This window comes from Simochromis diagramma, unplaced genomic scaffold (genome assembly GCF_900408965.1).
Source record: "Simochromis diagramma unplaced genomic scaffold, fSimDia1.1 OVJJ01000442.1, whole genome shotgun sequence".
In the NCBI taxonomy this organism is placed as follows: Eukaryota; Metazoa; Chordata; class Actinopteri; order Cichliformes; family Cichlidae; genus Simochromis; species Simochromis diagramma.
Genome location: NW_024387267.1, coordinates 114,486 through 139,430, shown reverse-complemented (window position 1 = coordinate 139,430; position 24,945 = coordinate 114,486). Strand labels below are relative to the sequence as shown.

General features: G+C 38.4%; 1 protein-coding gene and 1 long non-coding RNA gene across 4 annotated transcripts in view; one reads left to right on the top strand and one right to left on the bottom strand.

Annotated features, from left to right (window-relative positions):
* Positions 1–21,779, bottom strand: part of LOC120715439 (B- and T-lymphocyte attenuator-like) — a 25,843-nt gene extending 4,064 nt beyond the window's left edge. The window contains exons 1-5 of one of the 3 annotated variants that reach the window (XM_040002453.1): positions 21,602–21,779; positions 20,467–20,790; positions 20,266–20,310; positions 20,033–20,146; positions 19,298–19,829 (exon numbers count right to left, since the gene is read on the bottom strand). In XM_040002453.1, coding sequence (XP_039858387.1) covers positions 19,762–19,829; positions 20,033–20,146; positions 20,266–20,310; positions 20,467–20,790; positions 21,602–21,686 — 636 coding nt within the window. In that variant the 5' untranslated portion in view covers positions 21,687–21,779 and the 3' untranslated portion in view covers positions 19,298–19,761. Of the gene's footprint in view, positions 1–19,297; positions 19,830–19,858; positions 20,147–20,265; positions 20,311–20,466; positions 20,791–21,601 lie in introns of those variants that run through there. The other 2 variants (XM_040002452.1, XM_040002451.1) reach the window with 2 other exon arrangements.
* Positions 1,288–12,284, top strand: LOC120715440. Its single transcript, XR_005691634.1, has 2 exons — positions 1,288–1,345; positions 9,171–12,284. It is a non-coding gene; the product is annotated as an uncharacterized LOC120715440 (long non-coding RNA).
* Positions 21,780–24,945: the final 3,166 nt, after the last annotated feature.

Below are 24,945 nucleotides of genomic sequence, written 5' to 3'. Positions count from 1 at the left end.
GTCTAGGACGTAGAATTTCCATCAAGAAGACTAATGTAGCTCTAGTGATCATGAGCAAAAGTTCCAGGAGTGAGAGTAGTTGCTGATCTTCCTCTGTGAGTGCGTGTGTGGTTGCTTTGGAGTGATAATGAGAGAGGGGTTCACAGATGGGAAAGTGGTGATTATGTGGGATTCAAGCCCGGGCTGATGTGGTTTACTGTTTCCCTAGACCAAAGCCTAGTGTGTGTTTTGTGTTGTTGCGTATGTTGCTTTCCTACACAGGCTTTGCTTTTGTCTGAACTGTTGGACGCAGACACCAGATCAGACACCACATAAACACACACACAGCCACTAAAAGTCTGCTCTGGCTCTGTTCTCTGTCCTGGCTTTTTTTCCCAGGCCTGTCGGAGGACGACTTGTGTCCTGTGTCGTCGGGGCAGAAAGATGACAGGCGATGTTCTCTGTTTTGTCCATCTTCCTTAGGAATGGCAGATGAGCAAATCTTTGTTTTCTGTTGGTGTAACCTAAAAGAATTACCGCAAAAAGAGTAACACCAGAATGAAAAAAATACCTAAGCAAAATTGACAAATAAAACTTTCAAAGCAGCCATTTAACTCAGTCTTGTCTCTCTACGTTTTACCCCAAACCAGAGGTGAGCCAGGTGACCTCACCTTCAGGGATCATCGAGGCCCATGCACGGCCAAGTCCCGGCCTGCTGGCGGAGATCATGTGGGAACGTCGGCCGTGACAACCGAACCCTAGGCCCACCATTTTCGTCGGCCTACGACAAGGCGACGTACAACAATAGTGACGAGCACGTACTCTTCCAGTCTGGGCTGTTCAGGACCTGTCCATCAAGTGCATCGTGCACCACCCGGGTTTGAATACACCCTGATGATGTCCCTCAACACAAACAGTGAGGACTCCTGATGATGTCTTGTCCTGTCACCATTACTAGCCAAATATAATATGCCACTAATGTGCTAAAATGCTCTCCTTTACTAGGAACAGGAGCTTTTGATTGACACTGCTGCCTTCTCTGCTATTTTAGTGCTGGGTAATTTGGCTTGCTTGAGTGGGGTCCCGAATCCTGTATGCCACATCAGTACGGGAAGGCTTATTTTTTAGCCAGCAGAACCTTTCTTGTCTTACCACATCACCTAACATGTTTATTTCCAGATGTCATACATAATCTTATATCTCTTTAGGACATTCATCTGTGTTTTGGAGGATTGCTGAGCTTGTGTGTTTGTGTTGCCACAGTGGGTCCAGCCATGGTTATCCTCCTCTCTGTTGTGTGTGTGGCAGCGGTCCTTCCTCTTGTGCTTGTGTGTGTGTCTCTGCAAGTGCTTCATCTGTACGGATGGTGAGTCTAAAATCGAAGCTTTTTTAAAAAAAAAAAAAAAAAACAAAAAAAACCTTGACATTTGTATTTTCTTTGAATCGCATTCAGTTACTGGTAGTGCCTGCGGATTTGCCTGACGCAAACAAGGCCAGCTTTGCGTTTTGTTGGTGTCAAAAGGCATTTCGGGAATGCAGTGGTGTAGTTTTTGCAATAATAAATTACGCCTGTCTAAACGAGACTAACTCCTGTTACGAACTTATGCAAATTTCCCTATATGGTTTGGCACTCTCAATCCCTTAGTAGCTCCAAAACATGGCTGAAGAAAGTCCTAAGAAGCCTTTGAGGTATTCCCTCAAAGTTCAGCAAAACAGTATTTCTGGGAACGCCTTTATAGAACCATGTAATTATACTGTCAAGCAGAAAAATTACCAGACTTTTTTTGTTGTTGTTGTTTTTTTTTTTTTATAAATTTCTCTTTACTAGGTTTTCTAGGCTTTCCTTTACTCACAGGAGTCACCTGATGTGAGAAAAACCCTCGTGCATAGCAGTGTTGTCTAGTGGCCTGCTTCTGTGCTGGCCAAGTTTTGAGTGCCTCTTGTCACCGTGACTGTGTAAAGGTCCACCTTTCTTCTGGTTACATGAACAGGAAAACTCTTGCATTATGGACTGTGACATACCAAATCCGCCTCCAAGAACTACTTTTAGTGGCAATACTACTGCTCAAGGACTGACAGATAAAACTGTTTTTCTTTTCAAAGTTAAACCTAATTATTTTGTCATTTGTAATTTGGAAATGAACAAAAGGGGGAAAAAAAATTCTTGAATGCTTGTATATAACGGAGGTAGATCATCTATCATTACCATTAACATTTTAGCTAGTTTTAGCTCCGAGTTTACTCTCGTCACCCCTATTTTCTACATACTTACCATATATATCTATATATATATATATACCAAGTTGAAACCAAATGTGACTCTAACTTACTCTAACGTAGTAAAGATTTACAACACTGACAGCAAAAATGTAAATATTTGTTTTGTAGCGATGGGAGAATAAATAACTTCTCAAAATGATGAGCAACATCAGGAACTGAAAAAACAATTTCAAGAAAGGCATAAAAGCAGCTCCTCAATTGACCACTTCAATCAGCCTTCAAAGTGGGTCAGTTCCCATTGACTTACAAATTGTTGAAATATCTTTGGAGCATAAAACAGTGTTGGTCTCTAGAGCTAATTTGCCCCTTCTTGGTGACAATGATAAGTTACCAATTCTGATATTTTGATTCTTGATAACTCATTTGTGTCTTACTAATTTTTTTTTTTTTATTCAAGCCATGTTTTGATGAAGATAGAATCCCATTTTATACCCACAGATAGTATAAAAGTACAGATGTACCCTTACTAACCAAGCTAACTAGCCAGCATTAGTTGGTGACAGTTGGTGATGTCACAGTGGCATCTTTAACTTAGTCTTTGGAGTTCAAGTTGAACTAATTAGAAATTAAGAATGTGGGTTTTTGTATTTGTATTTGTATTTTTTTGTGTGTTTTTTTTAGTTCCCATTGGGCATAAAAAATGTGATTCTTTTAGCTGACATTATTAATCCATTGTGTTTTGCAGACAGGGAAAATAATAGGAATACAAGGAAGCATAAATTGCTTATTAACAATAAATGCATAGCCTGAAAGATGCTTAGCTGCCAGAAAGGAAACCATTCACAGCTTAGTTCTGCCAATGTTAATAGCTGTGTCTGCCAATTTTGATTACAAAAAAGGATATTACAGTTTATATTTTTTATATATATAATTACAGTAAGTTGGAGATTTCTGAGTTTCAGCTGTTTTTATTATAACAAAACATGAAACACACTAACAGTTACCAGAAACACCCTCTAAAGGTCAATATTCAGCTTCTTTTCACACTCAGGCGACATGGCAGATGCCTTCTCCGAGGTCATTGACACTACCTTCTCTGCTGTTAACACCTTTCCCACAATAATGACTGAGTGAGTTGCCAATGTAATGTGGCATGTGGGTGGTTGCCCATTTTCCCCCTTATCATAAATTACCTCCACCACCAAAGGGAGGCAGGGAAACTCTGGCTTGTGCTGTATTGACAGAGGCCTTGGCTTGAAGCTGGTGCTCTGGCTGGCAAAACAAAAGCTGTAAAGGAAGAAAAACAAAAGTGGAGCTGATGTGTCAAGGTTGGGTCACATGACTGTTCTTGACATCCATAGCTAATACAATCTCACGCAATCAACAACAGTCAAAAAACTATCATCCATTATAGCTTAAATATGCCATCCCCTCATGGACATTTTTATGTTTGATTTTTCAAAGATTTTTGTTTTCAATTTTTAAAAAAAGTTTTCAGCGATGTTGTAAAGGTGGGAATTCACTGCACTGCACCCTTGTCACCTCTTCATGTCAAGTTTCAAAGCTAGGTTTTGCCCACACAAGAGAGTCCCCATTCATGCTGCTGATATAAGGGTGGTTCTGTTTTTGTCAGGAACACTCTTAAATACTATGTTAGCAGTGTGATTGATTGTGCCATGTTTGACCAGAAAATTGAGCGTGGATATGTTGAATAGATTGCAGTGGCTTCGTTGTAAAAATAGATTTTTCCCAGGAAATGAAGCCCTTGTTTCCTTGAAACATTCCTTGAACCACAAGTTTCCTTGTTTTCCAACTATGTGGGACTTGAGCAGAATAACAAGTGATTGTGCCGATTGTCTGGAGTTAGCAGGCAGAAGAAAAGACCCTCTTTCTTGGTCTAATCCCTGAGACTAAGAAAGAAGGCAGACATTAAGGGGGCCTGGATGAGGGAACTGTGACAAGTCCTAAGCTGAAAGGCTGCCCAGTTGATAACAACGTCCCCTCTCATACTCAGCTGTACAGACACACTCTTACCATATGTATTTCCCAGTCTTGGCCAAGTTGGGATGTGGATCAACACAGGCTTTTACTGTGATGTGATTCAGATTGCAGTTAAAGCTGTGATGCAAAGTGTCTTGTTTTTACTTTTAGATAACCTGACAAGTTTTGTTTTATTTTTTAAAATCAGACAGCACAACAGCTTCATGTATACTGATCATTTAATGATTTTATGATATCACCTGATGACACAGTGATTAAGCCAAGATCATCACTGTCATTAATAGAAATTTAATTCTAGTTACAGGATCAATTCACAATATAAACATAGTATCACGTGTAAAAATTCAGCTGCAATGCATCTTTCCCATACTTGGATCTAGTTTATACATATGGTCAAGAGTTATTGCATATGAAAGTAGAGTACTGTGAAAAACTCTTGAGACACAACTTTGCAAAAAACAATCTTAAATAGTATCTTTAGGCAGACTGTTGCTAGTATTTTGCAAAACAAAAAAAACAATTTCTTTCCATTTCTTTTGTTGAATCTGTGAAAATGCCAAAGATAACACAGTTTGAAGGGCAGAAAATAGTATTTTTGGTGACTACCAAGGTGATTCCCAAAGAGCTATTAGCTGAAAACTGGTTATGTCTGCATGGTGTGCAGTGTTGTCCTTAAGAAATCTGAGGAAATTGGACAAGTGGAGGACAAAAGAAGAAGTGTCATGCCTGAAAGACTATACAGCAGATGAACAGTATCTGAATGTTGTCTCCTTAAAAATAAAAAACAAACCACACAGAACCTGAGACATCTGACTCTTCAGAAGGCTCATCAGAAACGATCTCAGTGGAAGGTTAGCTCAAGTCAAGGTCTTGAGGAAAACTGGGAGTAAAAGCTGAGGTATGCCAAATTACACAATAACTGGACTGAAAATTAGTGACAACAGGTCTGATGGAGTTATGAGTCCAAGTTTGAAATTTTTGCTTCAAATCATTATCAATATGTACAGAGGGGGGCAGCAGAGAGGTAAAATAGTGCATTTCTACAGCCATCTGTAAAAATCCCAGGCACAGTCATAGTTTGGGGACACATTTCAGCCAGTAGTGTTAGTGATCTTGTCAAACTTGATGGAAGTATGAAAACAGAAGAGTACTGTCAGATTGAGATTGACCATGCAATACCATCTGGAAAGCATCTGGTTGGAAAAAGCTTCATTTTTCAGCACGACAAACACAGTGCCAATGCCGTAAAAAGGTATCTTCATAGAAAAACACACAGTGGAACACTCAGTCATGGATTGGCCTCTCCAGAGCCCAGACCTCAACATTATTGAAGTAGTGTGTCATCATGTTGACAAGAGAACAGAACAAAAAGCAGAAACATCCAAAGAAGAGCTTTGAATGTCCTTTAAGAAGTCTGGAGAACTATTCCTGAAAACTACTTAAAGAAATTACTACAAAGCTTCCTAAGAGAGTTCAGGATATATTTAAGAATAAAGGTCATCATACAAAATACTGACTTTCAAGGTGATTAGAATGGTTTCTGGTTTCCCTTTGTAGCACATTCAGTGCGCATGCGCCAACCAGCGTGCAGCCTGTTACAGTCGCTCCTGCTCAAATAATTTCCCCCAGGGATCAATAAAGTATTCTGATTCTGATAGTCCACTTGAAGTCCAAGTTCTTTTGACCAGCTGTTTTTGAAATGGCGTCAGCTGCATGAAGGTTAAAATCTTGTGTAGAGAACAAGCAAGAGATTTTATTTGATTAAATGCAATCTAGAAACTCTTCTCATGGTAATTTAGTTTTTTATTAGCTATTGTAAATTTATCTGCTTTTGTCTCCTGGCACGCAGGAGAGGGAGTCTTCAATCGGGTATGAGCTATCCAGACATCCTGGCAATACTGGAAGCATAGAAAAGCTAGTTACTTTCCCCAGCACTATGCCAGCACACTATTCAATGGGTTTTCAAATTGGGCCAGTTGTAGTTTACAAAGAATGAAACAAACATGAATGACATTCCTTTTACAAATCAGAACGACCTTCTGCTAAGTTTGTCTGTGTTTCAGTCCTGCTAAGGATCTAATATTGCTTGTTAACATCCACCTTGTAATTGTAATCTTGTCTGTCATTTCTGTAGGCATGGTCGCTGCATGTGATTGGTCGGATTTAGCTACACATAAGATGCTAGGGGACCTGGCTGTACTCAGCTTGCACTGTTATGAGAGCAGAAACTGTTGTTAATGAAACCATGAAATCCACCAAAGAAATAGTCTCCATGCAAGTCTTGTTTTTACATTACTTTTCCTAAATATATCTGTGGAAAAATAGTAACAACCACAGTTTAAAACATCAGTTTATGCATTAATTAAAAGTATTAATCTAATTTATAAGGACTGGGAAGGATATTAACAGCATAATCACCCAAACCAACAAGAACCATCATGTTTTGATTCAAATCTTGCTGAGTGCTGGAAACAAATTACAAAAATAACCTCTTTTGGTGAATAACCAAAACAAAACAAACTATAGCAGGTTACCATGTGTTTCCAAAGATGCTCTGACTAACAAAATTAATTTTATGGCTTGTAATGTAATTTGCCTTAATATTTCCTACCATGTCATTTTTTTTAAGCAATTCACCTCAGGACAAAAATCTGTACTTCCTCTCTGAGTTAGAGGAAAGCTGAAAATCCTGCACTGTGCACCAGCCGGTCTCTAAAACTATTGCTGACAAAAGTCTCTGAAATGCCCAGTTCCAGAGAAACCCACTGTGAACCCATTGAGGTACTGTAATGTCTGCGGTTGAAGACAGACCATGAAAAAGCCACAAATAGGCCCCGGTAGTTCCTGCTCAAACAGTGGGTGTAATTCGCACTCTGCCTGCCTCGATCTCAGCTGGGAAGAAGGACCAAGGCCAGGGCCTCTTCCAGTAAAATGTTGCTGGTCTATTTGGGGCAGTGTTTGCATGATTTTTGTCGTGGTTGGGTGGTGATATGTGGACCGCAAGGTCCGCCGCTGGCTGAACTACAACTAAAGATAAGAGTGTGAAATCTTTAATCATGGAAAGAAAATGTTTTCAGTGGCATCTTTTAATCTGAGGCACCAGAGGAAATGTGGGGCTGGCACCACATCCGGTCCGGCACACAAACACAGTTACCACTTGAATCATGGGGGCAGAACTGATAGCTCCCAAGATATCAGAGGGAGGACAAAGGAACAAACTTTAGTCTCATGTTATCTTAAAAGGAACACAGCTTCCTAATGTGGAGAAGGTGACACCTACTGGTTGCCACACTGAAACAACAAACAGCTTTAACAAGCATTCATTTCCATCTGCACTAATGATTTTCCACTAACTCACAGCACAGTTAACCCGTCGCTGATGCTCTAATTGTCTTTTAGCCTCCATGTGTCGATTTTGCAGTGGTGCTATAGACTTTCCTCTCTAAATAACTCACATTGCTGCCACATGTAGATTTAGGTGTGGCAGGCATTTAATTATGTCTGTGGAATTCATGCAGTGTTTCATTATTTTGTGTATGTGGTCTTTTTAGATACGAGGGGGCGTTTTGGGGATTTTGTGAGTGCACAGACGTGTAAGGGCTTGCTGTGTTTCTTTTTGCATTCCTGAGTGGGATTTATATCAAGTTAATACACCCTGTCGCCGATGATATTGTGACATTTTACATTTAGAAATACTCTGAGGGCTTCTTTTTATAGACTAACCTCAAACTCCGATCTTGATTAATAAAACTGGATGATAAATCAAACAGTTATGTATAGCCACAGCTTAAGAGCCACTTTGGATTTAAAATTACAAGACTGAGTTTATAAACAGTCCAGTTACTGACAATGCCATATAGACTGGGATTTTTTTGGTCAGCTTGTGTAACTCCTTTCAATGTCTCAACCGGTATTTTTGATGGATTGACTTGAATGTTGCTCATGTCCTAGTTGCTACACCCATCTTTCATATCATGCTCCTTTTTCAGTGGTCTTAAATGCACATACTAAAAACTACGTTTCCATAAAGCTATGTTTTATGAAAATGGCTATAGACTGGTCCATTAGCTTTTCTTAACCCTTATAATTATCATAGCATATGTATGCATGCCTGTTCAAGACTTCTCCTAGACACATTACACAGTCTGGATGGAACTTTTTACCAGCAAAGAAGAACAATAAGTACATGTTTTTATTATTCATTTGCTTGGTGAGGGCGATCGTGGCTCAAGATTTGGGAGTTCGCCTTGTAATTGGAAGGTTGCCGGTTCAAGCCCCGGCTTGGACGGTCTCGGTCGTTGTGTCCTTGGCCAAGACACTTCACCCATTGCCTACTAGTGGTGGTCAGAGGGCCCGGTGGCGCCAGTGTCCGACAGCCTTGCCTCTGTCAGTGCGCCCCAGGGTGGCTGTGGCTACAATGTCGCTGCCATCACCAGTGTGTGAATGGGTGGATGACTGAATGTGTAAAGCGCTATACAAATACAGGCCATTTACCATTTTGGTGTTGTGAGTTTTTGCATTCTCACTTCATACAGAGATATAATGAAGATAAAAATGATAACATGATAAACTGACATACACACCTGTGTTTTCATGCATGATCTAAATGAACAAGTGCTGCAGGCCTGGAAAAAAACATCAATAGGGTGGGTTTTGGCCTTAGTGTGGTTGGTTTCTTGATAGTGGTTTAAAACTGATGGAAAACTTAACGAGTGACTAATGGACCAATGTCCTAGAAACCTGATGTTGCCCTCATCAACCTGAAAAAGTCTCTTTACTAATGAAATCTAAACAACATCCTACCAGGAAAAGGCGGTTACAGTCTGAACAGGACATGCAAGGCTGTCAAGGAAGGATTGTGTGATAGATTTTGAAGTGGAAAATTAAACACTGTGGAAATTTTCCGGTGGTCTTGGGACAAAGGTGCAGGCATGGCAAATAACTTTGTGTGTCTGTCTCTTTCTATCCAGACTGATTTGGAGTCTGCCGTCACTGCTGCTTTGATGAAGGTCCAGTGAAGCTCTGAGCCTGACCTAGCTGCTCAGCACCGTGCCCTTCAATTCAGTATTCAGAGGAAGGAGGAAGGGAACAGAGCTGAGCCAACACTGGGCTGAGCTGGGAGGGTACTGCTAGTGTGGACACCAATTTACTACAAAGTAAACAGAACTAAAACCACATTATTTAATGCTAGTTATTATACTTACGGTAGAGCACTGGAGATGTTTGTTGATGAAACCCTTTTATATAAAAGATAGCAAGGCTGAGAGATGCAGAAGTAGATGTGGCAAAATGGAGCTCCAGTGGTGAGATTAAACAGTGCTTCCTCTCTTAAGAAGTCGTTGTAGTGTCTGTACATGTGTGTTTGTATGTGTGTTTTAGTTATTCTCTGATGTCAGAAAATGGTGTGATAAGTTATATATTTTTTCAACTTTCAGTAGCTATATGATTGCATGAAGTGTCATGTAAATTTACAGTTGTGGTCAGAAGTTTACAAACACTCATCTAGGGTATGAATGTCATGGTTATTTGAGGATTATAATGATTTCTTTGAACTTTACTTTTTCCAGGGTGGAATGATTGTGCAATATAAATCTTTAATTACTTTAAAAAACAAGACTTGAGTGAGCAAGTTTGATCTGATTTTGGATTTTCTTTAATCCACACAGGGTCCAAATTACACATAAAGCTTGAAACACCACACTAACATTTGGTTAAGTGTCCTTTAGCAAGTTGCACTTTAGCCAGATGTACTTGGTAGTCATCAAGAAGCAAAAACCGCTCTTGTTGCCAAAATTTGTAGACTTCATTTAAGTTGGTTGGTTAGCTGACACAGACCTGGCTTGAAAGTGTTGTTCACAAATTTTCAGTATGGCTGAGGTTTAAGAAGACCATTCCAACAGCTTCTTGTCAGCCCGTTTATACCTTCCAAAACCAGTTTTGATGTGTGTTTCATTGTCCTGTTGGAACACTCAGTTGTGTTGTCAGCCAACTAAATGTTGATTTGAGGTGAAGTTGCAGAATTTGGAGGTAGTGATTCTCATTCATTATTACATTTACTCTGTGGAATGCCCCCAGTACCACTGGCTGCAAAACAGTCTCCATGCCTTGTGTCATTGTGGCTAGACAGCTCAATCTTTGTCTCATCTGACCATGAAACTCTTCTCCAGAAGGCATTTGTTCCATGCGGGCTGCTACAAATTTTAGTCGAGCTTGAAGGTGTCAGTTTTGGAGCAGAGTTGGCATCTCAGTCCATGGTGATGTAAAACTGGCCTCACTGTGGACAGTGTTGCTGGTGTTCCAGTAGTTTCCAGCTCATGGCACGCTTGAGCCTTGATGTTCCTGAACATCCTAAGCAAATTCCTCAAATCTGATGGTGACACTTTTGGTCTTTTTCCAGATCTTGGCAAAGTGGTGATGCATCTGAATACCTTGTACTTACTTGTTTGAACAGTCTGCAGTTGTTTAAAAATGGCTTCAAGAGACCTTCCCAACTTGTAGATATCTATAATTCTCCTACTTAGAACTTCTCAATTTTTACAATATTGGTAAATCCAATGAGTGCTGAAAAAACAAATCCTTTTTTTGCTAGCAATTGAAATTACCAGTTGTAGTCAATTATGATGACTAGTGAGACGTTAACAGGCTTTGCTCTTGTCAAGTTAAAGACAATGTAAAACCTTTGGTGCCACTTATTCAAAGATTTAAATAAGGAAATGTATGTATGTGAGTCTGTATGCATGTTTGAGCCTGTGTGGATTAGAGAAAATCCAAAATAAGTTCAAACTTATGGAATCCTGTACAATCATTCTACCCTGGAAAAAGAACAGTTCAAAGAAATCATTGGAAGCCCAAAATTACTATGACATTCATGTCCATGATGAGTGTTTGTAAACATCTGACCACGACTGTAACTACACTTTTTCTATCATGTTGGAATTGACTACTTTCCATTTCAAATATAGAAAATGATAACATGTTGAGATATATATATATATATATATATATATATATATATATATATATATATATATATATATATATATATATTAAACCCTTATAAATCATAGATCACTAAACTAGAAAAAATGTTGATGTCACATATATGTAGGTGTCATCAGATATTAACTGAAAATCTCTTTAGAATTGGAAGACCAGAGGCACAAACAAACGTGACACAGAAAAACCGAAACCACGAAAACCGTTTGGACTTTGTGATTGTGAAAATACTTTGTTTCAGAACCTTTTAAGGTGGCTGAACATTTCAAGCCACATCACTTGCTCTTTGCCTGATTGCTGTGGGACACCAATATCACCACCGCGAAGCTGTCGCTTCACCTGACATCCCTCCATTTGTGGTTGTGATGTAGAGAAGAACGATGGCTAAAACGGCACCAATTGTGAACTTGCAAGTTATGGGAAAGTAAAAAAAATCTGACTTTTAGTAAACCGGCCCGTGTGAGTCACCCTGAAGGATGGTTTGTGGTGAAAAAGAATGAAAAGTTTGTTATTTTTAGCTGCTGCCTGCAGGACAGAGACGAGTGGTCGACCTGTAACCTTTGTGTGCTCGGTGGTTAACACCGCCCAAACGATTTCTGTGCACATGAATCCTGAGAATTACTGTTTGCATAACTGTCTGAGAGATAGAAGGCGTTTGTGTGTCTTTCTATGTGTCTGAGTGAGTAATCTGAGTTCAAAAGAAACACAGAGTGCATCTATGTCTATGTGTGTGTTTGCATTTGCTGCCATTGCTGTACAGTATTATAATTTACAGAGTTAAACTGTAGGGAGCACCAGTGCTAGGTTTATTGGCATGGGCAGTTATTGGTTTATTTTAGAAACTCAGAGTATAATGCTACAGTGAAGTCTGTTATCTGGGTATATAAACACAGTTTGAAGGTTTAAATATTAATAAATGTCTTTGATGATAAGAAACTAACAAGCTGATTGTGTTGCTTTTACAGTGTTTTTCCTTTTTTGTATCAATAAATCTGTTAAATAGTGTCCTGCACTTGTGCTGCAAGATAAATCTTAAGCTAATGTGGATCGGCACTGGGTTAAATAAATAAAAAACTTTATCTGCTGTCTTTTCGCTGCTTCTTTTAATTGATTTTGCTGAATATCACAATAGTATGAAGTGATACCCTCATACTAGCTTGGATTCTTTTTAGATTGTTTGGCAGTGATGTATGGGGACCGTGGGTGTTACATACTGAAACTCATTTCCTCCACAGCCCACTGCTGTGACTGTACTGTTTTACTTTCAGAACCTGTGAGTGGTATAACGGCATCTCCTTCTTTGGGAAAAAAAAGAACAAAAGAATAAATCTGTGACTAACCAATGCAAATATTTTAAGATTAAAATAGCTTTAACCAGTTTAAAATTTGTTGTTTCGAATATTATTTAAATGACTCACTTATGAGTCAAGTTTCACACCAAAAAAAACCTGAAAGTGTGCAGTGAGTTAACCCTTACAGTTTGTATGCTTTTAAGCTTAAACTGGATTTAGGTTTCATTTTGAATTCAATTACCACGTATAAACTAACATCATTGGTTTCCTATTATTTTGTTTCAAAACGGCTGCTATGAAATAGGTGCATCCATCCACTTTCCACTCTATCCAGTCTGGGAGACAAACAACCATACGCCAAATAACCTAAACAAGCATTTCTTTGGGCCGTGGAAGGAAAGTGGAGCAGCTGAAGGAGTGTCGCCATGCTGTTCTTTAAGTACAAGTCAGGTATGCCTAAAATACAATGGATGCCTAAAATAATCACACTATTTTCAACATCTACAGTCTTTTTCATAAGACTCTATGCAGTCCTGGGAAAAGCTAAGCAGACCGTATGATTCAGTAGTCTGTGGAACCACCTTAAGCAACAACAACTTGAATTGGTGTGTTTGGCTTTTTCTGTCTCTCGTATCATTATGGAGGAATTTTTGCTCAGTCTTCTGTACAACGTTGCTTCAGTTCGTTTACATTTGCAGGCATTTGTTTATGCACAGTTGTCTTAAGGCCTTAAAGGTCTCTTTGACTGGGTCATTGTAGCACCTTGATTCTTTTCTTTTTCAGCCATTCTGATTTAGATTTGCTGCTGTGCTTAGGATCATTTTCCTGGCTGTGCCAGGCTTTAGCTCTCAGACAGACAGCCTCACATCTAAGTCTAAAACACTTTGGTCTATAGAGGAGGTCAGCTCAGGGCGCCCAAGTCCTGTGGCAGCAGGAATAACCCCAAATCATCACCTCTCCACCACCGTGCTGGGGGTGTTTGTGCTGATATACTGAGTTTGATTTTTGCAAACTTGGAGCTATGCATTATAACAAAACATCTGTACTTTGCTCTTATTTGTCCAAAGGACATTGTTCCAGATATCTCGTGGTTCTTTCAGATGCAACTTTGCAAACTTAAACCATGTTGCCATGTCCTTTTTAGTGAGAAGAGGCACTGTCCCAGAAACCCCTCCAATCAAGCCATACATGTTCAGTCTTCTTCCTGAACTGTGTTGAGCATTTAGCATGCTAACTGAGGCCTGTAGAGTCTGTGGGGTAGCTCTTAGATTTTTTCAGTTTCAATCTGAGGTAAGGGGATTGTAGAGTCATCCATGTAAAAAACTGTGGCATAATTTGCAAAAAAAAGCTTCAGATCTTCTGTTTTTATAGAGGTGCTCATACTTAATTAGCTGATCAGTTAATCAAATACATTTGATTACCAGCACCTCACTGCTACTTACCCTCTTAATTCCAGTGGAAGCAGTAAGGATGTACGCAGTTTTTCACAGGACTACATAAATTGTTATTATTATTAAAACTGTCTTTACATGTGACTTGCATATGTTATGAAAACAATGTCTTCTGCTAATTTTTCTGGGGGGGTTTTCTTGTTTTTTTCTTGTCTTTTTACAATACTGTTTTTATCTTCTTTTTTTGTTTGTTTGTGTTTTTGGTTTATTTATGTTTCTTCCTGAGGTGAAGCATCTAACCATTTTTGTTTAGTTTCCACAGTAACAATGACAGGAAAAAAAATGCCAAGTAGCTCATTATATTTTCAATGTATTTTCAATCAGTGACCCCGCTGTTATTAAAGCAAATAATTTGACTGAAAACATTGACTGTTATACCAAACAAGATTGTTATACAGGCTTATCTGGCGGAAACAATGTCCTTTTCTTGTATATTTTACAATAAAAGCACTGGACCACTAACAAGAAATTATTTTACTCATTGCTCAACTTCATTTTAGAATATTTTAAGGATTTATTTATTCAACTACAGCGTGGCAGAAATAAGATATCATCAGGCCAGCTGGCTGCTAAGTGCGAAACAGAGGTTTACTGTTCTGCCACTAGAGGGCGACCTTGTCTAACTTGATTTAAAAGTCAAAGACGTAACCCACACATCTGTCCAACTTCAAGTACACTTTTTTTGGGGGGGGGGCTCAGTTTCCCTACCTCTGTTATATCTGCCCCTCATACAGTATACAATTTCACATACAATCACACTTCCATGTTTATTCCCCCAAAGAGGCAACGGGGTGCTCTGAATGTGTCACATGGTGGCCGGTGGGCGATGTGTTATCTAAGGTGGGATGTTTGTGAGTATGTGCTTGTGTGTCTGTGCCAGATTTTGCAGCAAGGCACGTCAACTTTTAGTACCTATGAAACCACAACGTCCTACAGGTGCCACATGCTCCATGAAGGCCTCCACTGTCAGTCTGACCCCGTCTACCTCTGCAGTACCCTCTGCTCACTATAAAGTAGTTATTAGAGGCCCTTTTGTCCACATTTAAAAATAAATCTTACACTTTTTGTAGCTTTAAAACAGCTGCAAACTGCTTTTTTTGCCAATGTTGGTGTCGATTATATAATCTTTATCAGATAAGCGCTGTGGTTAAAGCCACAAATTAGAATTTCAAAGCCTAAACTCAAGCGCTTTCCTTTTAGTGTTATTTATATACATGTGTCATTTACAAGCATGAATGTAATGTTGCTGCAGGCTGGGTATCATCAGTGTCAAAGCATGTGACTAAGAACAACATTTTCTTAATATCCGTGAGATTGCGTTTGCATCGTGGATTCTGCATGACTGAAAAACTTTGTTCTTCTTTTTCAATGCTAATTCTCTGTACTCTTCTGTACTGTGCATGATTTAAATTCTAACACCATTTAACTGGTGAGAAATTGCCCTTTTTTATTGTCTGTGAACGTCAGTTTAGAAATGGTTCCTGTTCCAGACTTAAGGTAACGTAAATATGGGAGACTCAGGAGAATTTCTTGGTTCATTTTTTTATAAGCGTCTGTAGCTGGTTTCAGTCTGAAGTGAAAGGTGTCACTTCCTGCATTCAAGGTGTAAGAAAGTACGTCACATCTTTGGATGAGCCAAAATTAAAAAGTAGGGGGGCGAGGTTTCATTGACTGCGCCAAGCATGTGATTCTGCACATGCTGTGAGTAATCCAGACAACGGAAAGTGAAAAATATGACATAAAAATCACATGCTCTCAATCCCCACCTTCCAAAGTCCAAACTGTTTATGATTCTCAATTTAGGATTATAACTTGAGAGTATATTTCAGGTTAATTAGCAAGAACCAGCATGTAGCATGCATCGGAAACAAAAACATGTAAGTCAAACTAATAATGGCCTGAAAAGGCTGCTCTGTGGTGCGGTGGTTGGCACTGCTGTCCCACAGAAAGGATGTTATCTGGTCAACTGGGGCATTTCAATGTAGAGTTTAAGTGTGCTCAGTGTGCCTGTGTGGGTTTTCTCTGGAGTTTTTTGGGTTTGTTTCTGGGTACTGCAACATGCTTGTTACAGTCTGTGTGAAGGCCCTGTGGTATATTTTATTCCTGCACAGTTGGTGTGAGGCACCCACAATTTTGTTGTACATGTACAGTGACAGTAAAGGCCTATTCTATTCTATTCTATTCTATTCTATTCTATTCTATTCTATTATGCCTTTGATGTACTCTGCCTTTGTCCCTCTGTCACCACATGACCTTAAGTTAACTAAGCTTTGGCTATCTTATTAAAGCCCCATATTTTCAACCTTGCAAAACCCAATAACATTCTATATCATTTTGATTTTAAACAATCAAAATGATATAGAATGTTATTGGGTGATATGATACTTTTCTTACAAATAACTTTTTTAGTCAAAGTCAAAGTAAACTTTATTGTCATCTCTGCCATATCCAGTGCAGCATATAGAGAGACAAGATGACGAGGCTCCGGTTACATCAGCTCAAAAACAAGCTAATAAATAGATATAAAAAAGGAGAAGAAAAAAATAAATAAACGCTTAAGAGTTACAATTACAATTAGCTTGCTTATCAACTAAGCAATATCCATTCAATTTGAGCCAAAATATGTTATTGGCCTTAAAGATCAAAAGCACTCTCTTCTAAACTTAGAAAAACTCAGGCGTTTTGGAATGCAAGCATTCATCAGGACATTAAACAGATTTAAACATCTGGTTAAACATGAACAGGTTAAATTAATGTATTATAAATGTTATTTAGTAGACAGTGCCTTGACATTCTTTCAGTTTTTGCCGCATATGTCTGTTGTAGAGAGCATAAAAACAACATGAATCCAGAAAGCACTCCTACTCTAATAAGTCATTAATATTCAGTATTAGTGATTTTGCTGGCTTATTAGAGGGTATCACCTTGTTATTAAACCCAGTTTTCATTAAAGATTTTTTTTCAGCCATGCTATGATGGCAGCATAAGTTGGTTCATCCACTCCTTGTACTAGAGGTACTGATGTTAACATTTATTTAAGATCTACCTATTCTCATGGGCTTTCAGATCACTTTGAAACCAACTATGAGTCTGTTCTGTCTTAGTTTATCTTGGTTCTTTATCTTAATGGATGATGCATGTATGTGTGTATCCAGGAAACTGTACAGATCTTCAAAGTTGTCACATTACATTGCTAGTGATAAAAAAAAAGCCTAATTTTATAGCCTATAGGGATAAAGTCAGAAATACTATAATGGCAGATAGCTTAGACTACTCCAAAGTTAGCAAAACAATAATAAACCACCTAAAAAAATGTGTGAAATGATGTTTTTTAAAAAGGATGTCTACGAAATCAGCACTCGTAATGGAGATGAATTTCAATATATTATCCCCATCAGGTTTGAGCATAAGTCAGGTTTTGGTTGTCCAAATAATAATTTATGACCAATCACTTTCCCAACAACCTCAGCTGCAGTTTGTATTCAGTTGAAACTAACAAATTACCATTTAGCATATTAGCTTAGCAACCTGCTAAATTAGTATCTGAAACTAGGCCCAAACATTTAGCCAAGGTTTCTGCTTTTTAAAATAGCCATCTTTCATAAGTGCTGCACTAACTATCACACATAGCATTCTGTGATAATGGCTTTACTATTAGCCTGCAAATTATACTAGTAAGCTAATTTTTTTTTTTTTAACAATTTTTGTTTCCTACAAAGTTTGGTTGGTGCAGACCTTCCCAAAGTGTGGGGCCTGCCCCCTAGGTATGAAAAGGGGGGGGGGGGGAACAAAACGCTTGGACACTGCTAGCATGGGAGATGAAGCATAGCTGAATATGTTTCCAAACCAACTTCATTCTAAGCCAAAGACTAGAAAATATGGTGAAGCATATCTTCCCCTTTGATTTCACCTGCACAAGTGCCAAGGTAGGTCTCCCCTGCATAATTGGTTTTCCCTGCCATCGGGAGCACGCGCTGGGCTCTTCAAATCACGGGCAAACAGTATCCCACATTCTTGATTTTTAGTTCACAAACACTTCTCATAATGACTAACTACTCCTGACATTTTGGAGATGTTAGCTCTTTATTACAGTAAAGTTACAGTGGGATACAAATTTGTCCCCCGGTTCAAATCATGGACAAACAGTATCCTACAGCTGTTTATGTTTTTAAACCCATTTTGCACAGAGAGGCATTCTTGGAAAATGTATTGACAGCAATGTTGAATATTATTACACGGGAAAAAAATAACTACACGTAAAATAATTACACCGTGACACCTCTGTCTTTCTAAATGGAGGGACAGTAACTGCGTGTGTTGTATGTAAGCGTGTAAACCTGAAGATAGTCAGATTAACAGTACACCGTATTTTGTCTCTATCTGCCATTCTGCAATCATCTCATGTAAACAGTTTTTAAAAAATGTCAATTTCGGTGATTCAAAACGCTGTTTACATGTGGATGAAACAGCTGCGTTTTCAAAAATACCCGTGTAGGTGTGGACGTAGCGTAAAAGAGTTAGTATTTTTTTTATTACTACCTGTAATTATTGCAGATTACTGTATTTGCTTAATTGTTTACTAAATGTTTGAGGTGTGAAATAAACCGCAATGGAGCAAAATAGGGTGTGTGTGGTTGGAGGATGTGTTTGTGCGCGTGCGGGGGGGCGCGAACATTTTTCTTGTAAAACAAAGGGGGGCCTAGCAAAAAAGTTTGGGAACCACTGGGTTGGTGCAACATGGTAGTAACATGCCTTATTCTGATGCTTGATATTCTATGCTCAAAAACACTGGACCTGAGCATTGCTGTATATTTAGAACATTCTTTTGTAACAACAAAAGAATGTTCTAAATATATTTCATCAACTTTTTAAAATGTTTCACAGTTATTATTACACCATTACCCCAACTGTGATAGAAAATTATGGGTGCAATCTGTAAAATACATCGTATTACTGTTTTATTACATTGCTGCAATGTTGCACAAGTGTCTCATTGCGGTTTGGTTAGTTTGTCACAATAGAGCGATGCTGCGACAATATCACCATCTGGTTATAATGGGAAACTTTCCAAACTATGAGCTAATGCATTGCAGCCATTGTGCAATGTGCTTGTAGTGTGGTTTATTTTTAGACACATCAAAGTATTTTGTTATGTTGTTATTTAACAAGTAACTTTTGAAGTAAATATAGTTTTCTTAGTGCAATAACAGCTGTGGGATAATGAGTGGAAGGCTAACTTTATGAGTTTACATCTTCCTTTTCTATTCTGAAAAACCATTTGAGCCGTTGTCTTCACATATGCTCATGTGGTGTGTGGTTCAATTCTACTTCCTGCTCCCAAATGCAAAGACACTCAAATACCAAAGAAGAAAAGCTTCTTTAATCATCAACGACAGAGAGCAGCAATGCAAACACACTAATTCAATCATAAATACAGTCAAAGGTCCTGTTTGCACAGGATGTGTGCAAAACTGTTACCTGTACAGGAAGCAAAACTATTACCTTTCCAATGTGTCATACACCACACACGCACGTACACACATGCACACTTACGCACACACACACACATGCACCCGCAGTCTTTGCAGACTAAACAATAGTGGTTTCTCAAGTAGGAAATTTCACTTCTACAGTTTGATTTGATTTACAGGAATTCAAAAAATGCTAAACTGGGTACACGGTAACACACACCAGTGAGACGCCAGTAGATTTAAATAAGAAATTGTAGCAAGGCTTAGCTCACACATCAGTAAAATATGCTGATTATAATAAATTGAGCTTCACAGACTGATTTTAGAGCATTTCAGACATGAGGATTGTCATCATACATCGTTGTCATAGATATGAGTGTAGAGCTCCTGACTTGGTTTTGTTGTCTTCCTCGGTTTTCCTGGATAACACAGATGAAAGGAAGTCAGTTCATCTTCTCAGGATCATGATAGTGAATGTGCATAGCATGACATAAGTATTAACTTTATGTGCAATTTTAATAATTAATTAATTTTTTATTTTTTTTTTTACTATTTTTTGGTTTAAACTTTATCCTTTCAGCAGCACAACCAGTTCCTCTATGTACAAACCCAAACATCTCACCTTTGCAACCTTGCTTCGATGTAACACATATTAATATTACTACGGTGACAAATACCACACTCCCAACAACACGGTATATGACTGGCCAGAAAGTGTCAGCAGAAGTTGTATTCACTGCAAGAAATCAGAGGATGATTGATGTAGCATCAAAGAAGCAGTGATATAAAAATTAGTGTGGGAAACATAATGTTCGCAAAACGAGGCAAGCGAAACGGTAAACGGAAGTTTCTTACCTGGTGCCAAAGTTGTCCACGAAGCTGTGGTGAGCTTCACATTATCTGAAAAAGATTTGAGCTGTTTGTTTTTCAGAAATCATATCATAAATCAGATTATCTGAGAATTAATGAGGGATGTTGAATGAATTATTCTGTAGCAGGAAAAAATAAAATCATGTAGTCATCATTTAGTCTTGATATGTATAAAGGATCACTCACCGTGGACATTGACAGTGATTGCATGACTCATACTCCCTCCACCATGACACTGATACTGACCAGAGTCACTTCTGAGAATGTTTTGGAAGATCAAATAGAAGATCCCTGCTGACTTGTTTAAAGGTTTCCACTCTGTTTTAATGTGACTGTCACTGCTGACATTGACGGGGACATCTGTTTTCTCAAGTTTATACCAGGTTACTGTTGGTGGTGAATCACTGCAAAAAATAACTGTGCAATTAATCCAAAGTTGATGTCCAAGTGAGGCATTATGAACTGTGTTGCGACGTACTCTAATTTCTATAGAACAGTCAGAGTCATCACCTGCAGAAACAAGAACAACAAAATATAGATTAGGAAAGACTGAGCATATATTTACCTAAATTAAGTTTTTCTAAATCTATCTAAATTAGATCACAGAAAAAGCTTTATAGGTTTCCATGCTGCACCTGTGTCACTAAACAGTACAATCAGGTTAGAAAGTCAGTCTGTGGTGTATTTGTGGTTTGAGCACGTTGCTGCTCTGAATTGACTGAAACAAAATTCTTTTAAAAAAGAGAAACAAACAGATTTAAGCTTTTTAAACTTTGGAATATTAGAGGTCTGACTGTTTTTAGGATTTGGAACAAAATGTTCACAAAGTGGTTAAATATAAGTTTCCTTTAATGAGTCCAGTCCTTCAGTACATTAAAGATTTGTTAAAAGAATCATCATCATTTTCAAAAAGTTTTTTTTAAATTCAGATTTATATTGATTCAAGATTGGCACAGTAAATGGATGGTATTGTTGTTGCTACTATTAACATATCTGGAAAAAGTCTAAAAATCATTCACATGTTGAGCTAAAATCTACATCATAGCATCAAAGACCATTTCACAGCGTTTTGTCCTTCGTGTTGAGGCTTTTGGTAGACAGAGGGTGTGAGCGCTGTGCAGTCAAGCCTTTTGGTGCATCTTAAGAATACTATAAAAAAATACTAGACGCGTGCACTGAATTAACATTTAAGGTAAACAGTAAAGGATATTTAAAATTTTGTAGCTGTTTTCTGCATTTTGCACCTGTAACAGTGCAAATATTAAACTCAGTAGGGTTCAGACTGAAATAGAGCCATTTAAAGTTAGTAAGAATCACTTACTCTGAGCATCCGGAGTGATAATGAGGACTGGGAAGATCAGCAAATAGAGGATGGTCCGGCACAAGTAATGTTTCATGGCAGACATTTAAGGAACCAGCTGTGTACTTGTGTAAAACCTGTATGTGCTCTGTATGTGACAGTGCATGATATATGGTTGACTTCACTTCCTGTTTCTGATTACAGGGGTCTTTGGATGCATAATAGTGTTACACCCAGTATGTACCTACCACAGCACCAACACACCTTGGTGTATTTTTCAGGGTTTTTTTTTTTTTTACTTTAGTGCTTTACACGAACACAGTATGAGAATAATTCATTATCATGATCTAGAAAAATCAGTATTATTTAATTGCACAAATGACTAATATTACATCCTAAACTTCCAAATGAATCACTAAAACTACAGGAGCTCATCAGTCAACAATGTAGTTCTTTCTTCTTTCTTTTGTCCCTAGCCGGCGGTTGACAGGAGAGGTTGTCCACAAAGCCAATACATTGCTGTGTGTACCGTAGGGTTTCCATCTTGGTCAACAATGCATTTCCAGGCCAGGTGATCTCTGGCCTTGACCTTTGCAACTACATTAATGTAGTTGGAAAGTGAGTGGATAGCTGATATGGTACAGACAGTGTGTAAGACATTAAACGATAACTGTTATCAGAGGTGTGGTTTCACAACAGTACGGATGTCATGGATGTGCACTGACAACCACTGAGACTAATTTTAGTAGCAGGTTAATAAACATTTGATAAACCAGTGAGCATTAATGGCAGGATGATTGTGTGCATAGCATTGGCTGAAAATGACAGCACCCACATTCTTGGTAATGAACTAACATGCCAACAGAACAATTGTGCAGCTGTTTAACATCATTTTGTAGCAACACTGGAGCTCTGCAGCACACAGGAATAAGGCCGATACAAAATTTTGGAAATAACAACAATTCGCAAAAGAAAAAACACACAAGCATTTTAGCAAATCAACAATTCAACAGAATGTCTTCTATTAGCGTGGATAATATTTTTTAACCTCCTGCAAAACCTATTTATTAATGCATTTTAGAAGTCCTTCATGCAGGTGGCGCATCTATGTAAATACATCTGTCAACTGAACTAGGGCGTAGAGCACAGGTGTCAAAGTCAGGTCCTCGGGGGCCGGTGTCCTGAAACTTTTCCATGGGTCCCTGCTGCAAACACACCTGAATAAAATTAGTAGTTCATTAGCAAGTTTTTAAAGAACTTGAGTGTATGTTGAGGTGCCAATTCAGCCACTTGTTTCATGTTACAGCAGCTCATGACTGAATGAACATATTTTAACAAAGCACAAAAAGCCCTTCACTAATGGCAGGATTGTAAAAGAGGCTATGAAATGTTGGCTACGTCCACACTAGCCTGGATAGATTTGAAAACGGCGTTTTCATCTGAAAATGCTCCGCGTCCACATTAGCGTTTTCAGTCGTTTTCACAGAGTTGTGCGTCCACATTGAAAGGGCCCAAAACGCTTACGTTCAAGTCCTACACATGAGCAAAAGCGAGTGAGAATTAAAGAATTTGAAGAAAAGCTATCTGGAGTATGTACAAACTGATATTACTCTTTTTGTAGGGCTGTCAGAATTGAGAGCAATCAAAACAACTGCTGTACAATGCCCTCTTTGTTTAATTGGTCACATGACTGCATCACATGACTAAAATGTGTCAACGTTTTAGAAAGTCTGCCTTTTTGATTGTCCACACTGCGACGGGACAGCTCCGTTTTGAAATCTATGCGTTTTCGAAAGCATTTTCAAAACGCTGTGTTTTTCCTTGGGGAAAACGCCATCGCAGTGTGGACGGGAGGCCAAACCGAAGAGAGAAAACGAAGCGATTTCAAAGGAAAACGCATTAGACGTAGCCGTTATCCAGTGACCGTAAAAGTACTAAAGAAATTTTGTCTGCTATTGCCAGTGTACTTGGTGCAAATATTGTGGCAAGGAGAATGTCTGCAATGTCTGCAGATGCATTATAACAGCTGGAATTGGACATGCATAGGTGCAAATCATTTTTAATTCAGTGTGCTGAGTCAGCTGGCTGTTTTCAATCAGATGGTGTTTGGTGACTTTTTTACTTCAACTGAAAACTACAGGCAGAGCAGCAGATATTTACAATTACTGAAAGACTACTTTGCAAAAAAAAAAAAAACATGCCTGTTGAAAAGCTCGTGTCTGTGACAACTGACAACTGCTGTGGCGGGTTGTTACTCAGGAGTTTAGTTTCTAAACTGTCATTGCATCACTTACCAACAGGCTATACCCGTATGGAAAAGATATATATAAATCTTATAAAGTTTGTATCTGTCTTGGGTGAAACTTGTATGAAAAGCATATAAGAATGAAAACAGATATAAGATCCCTTGAAAAATTATATAATGAAACTTGTATGTTTTGGATACTTACTAAAACAATATATGAAAGTAATGAGAAAGTGGCCACTTTCATGAGTAAATCATATAAGGCTTACATGATTTACTCATGAAAGTGGCCACTTTCTCATTACTTTCATATTGTTTTATCATGTAAGCATATACTCATGTATATGCTTACATGAGTAAATCATGTAAGCCTTATATGATTTACTCATGAAAGTGGCCACTTTCATGAGTAATCACATATAAGTTTTTACTATTTCTTTTCCATATGGGTATGCCCAAAAGTTATGGAATTTGACCATGTCGTGCTGCCTGTTGTTAATAATGTTAATGTCATCAGCTCCATTCGAGCAAAGGTAAAGCAACACCGAAGCTTCAAGTTGTTACTGGAGGAACGCTCTGCCGAGTATGGGGATGTCCTCCTCTATACTGAAGTCAGATGGTTAAGTCGAGGTAAGATACCAAAGTGCTTTCTTTCATTCATCTGGGAAATGAGGGAGGAGGATACCACACTATAATCTGATGAAGGGTTGCTTCTTGATCTTGCTTCTCTGACAGTTGTAACCTACAGTTACAAGGCAGAGATTAAAAAAAAAAAACTCTTGAGAAGTGAAACAGGGATATGAATGAATAAGTAATATCTTTGTATCTGCACTGTTTTAATTTAGTGTGAGATACATGTCTTTGCAGTGTATACAGACATACAACATGCACTTGGTGTCAGTGTCCCTGTGTCTACTGTGAGATTATTATATTATCTTATGCCACATTAGACCCCTAATTAAAGATTGTGAAATCATTATGTAGTTTTAGTTTGCATTATTCTCCTGAAGAGGTGATAACTATTACAGTTATTAAACTGATTTGTATTACATTAGACTGCTCATTTATTGTGAATGAATGATATTGTTTTATGATGCATTATACTGCTGAGTTATAAGAA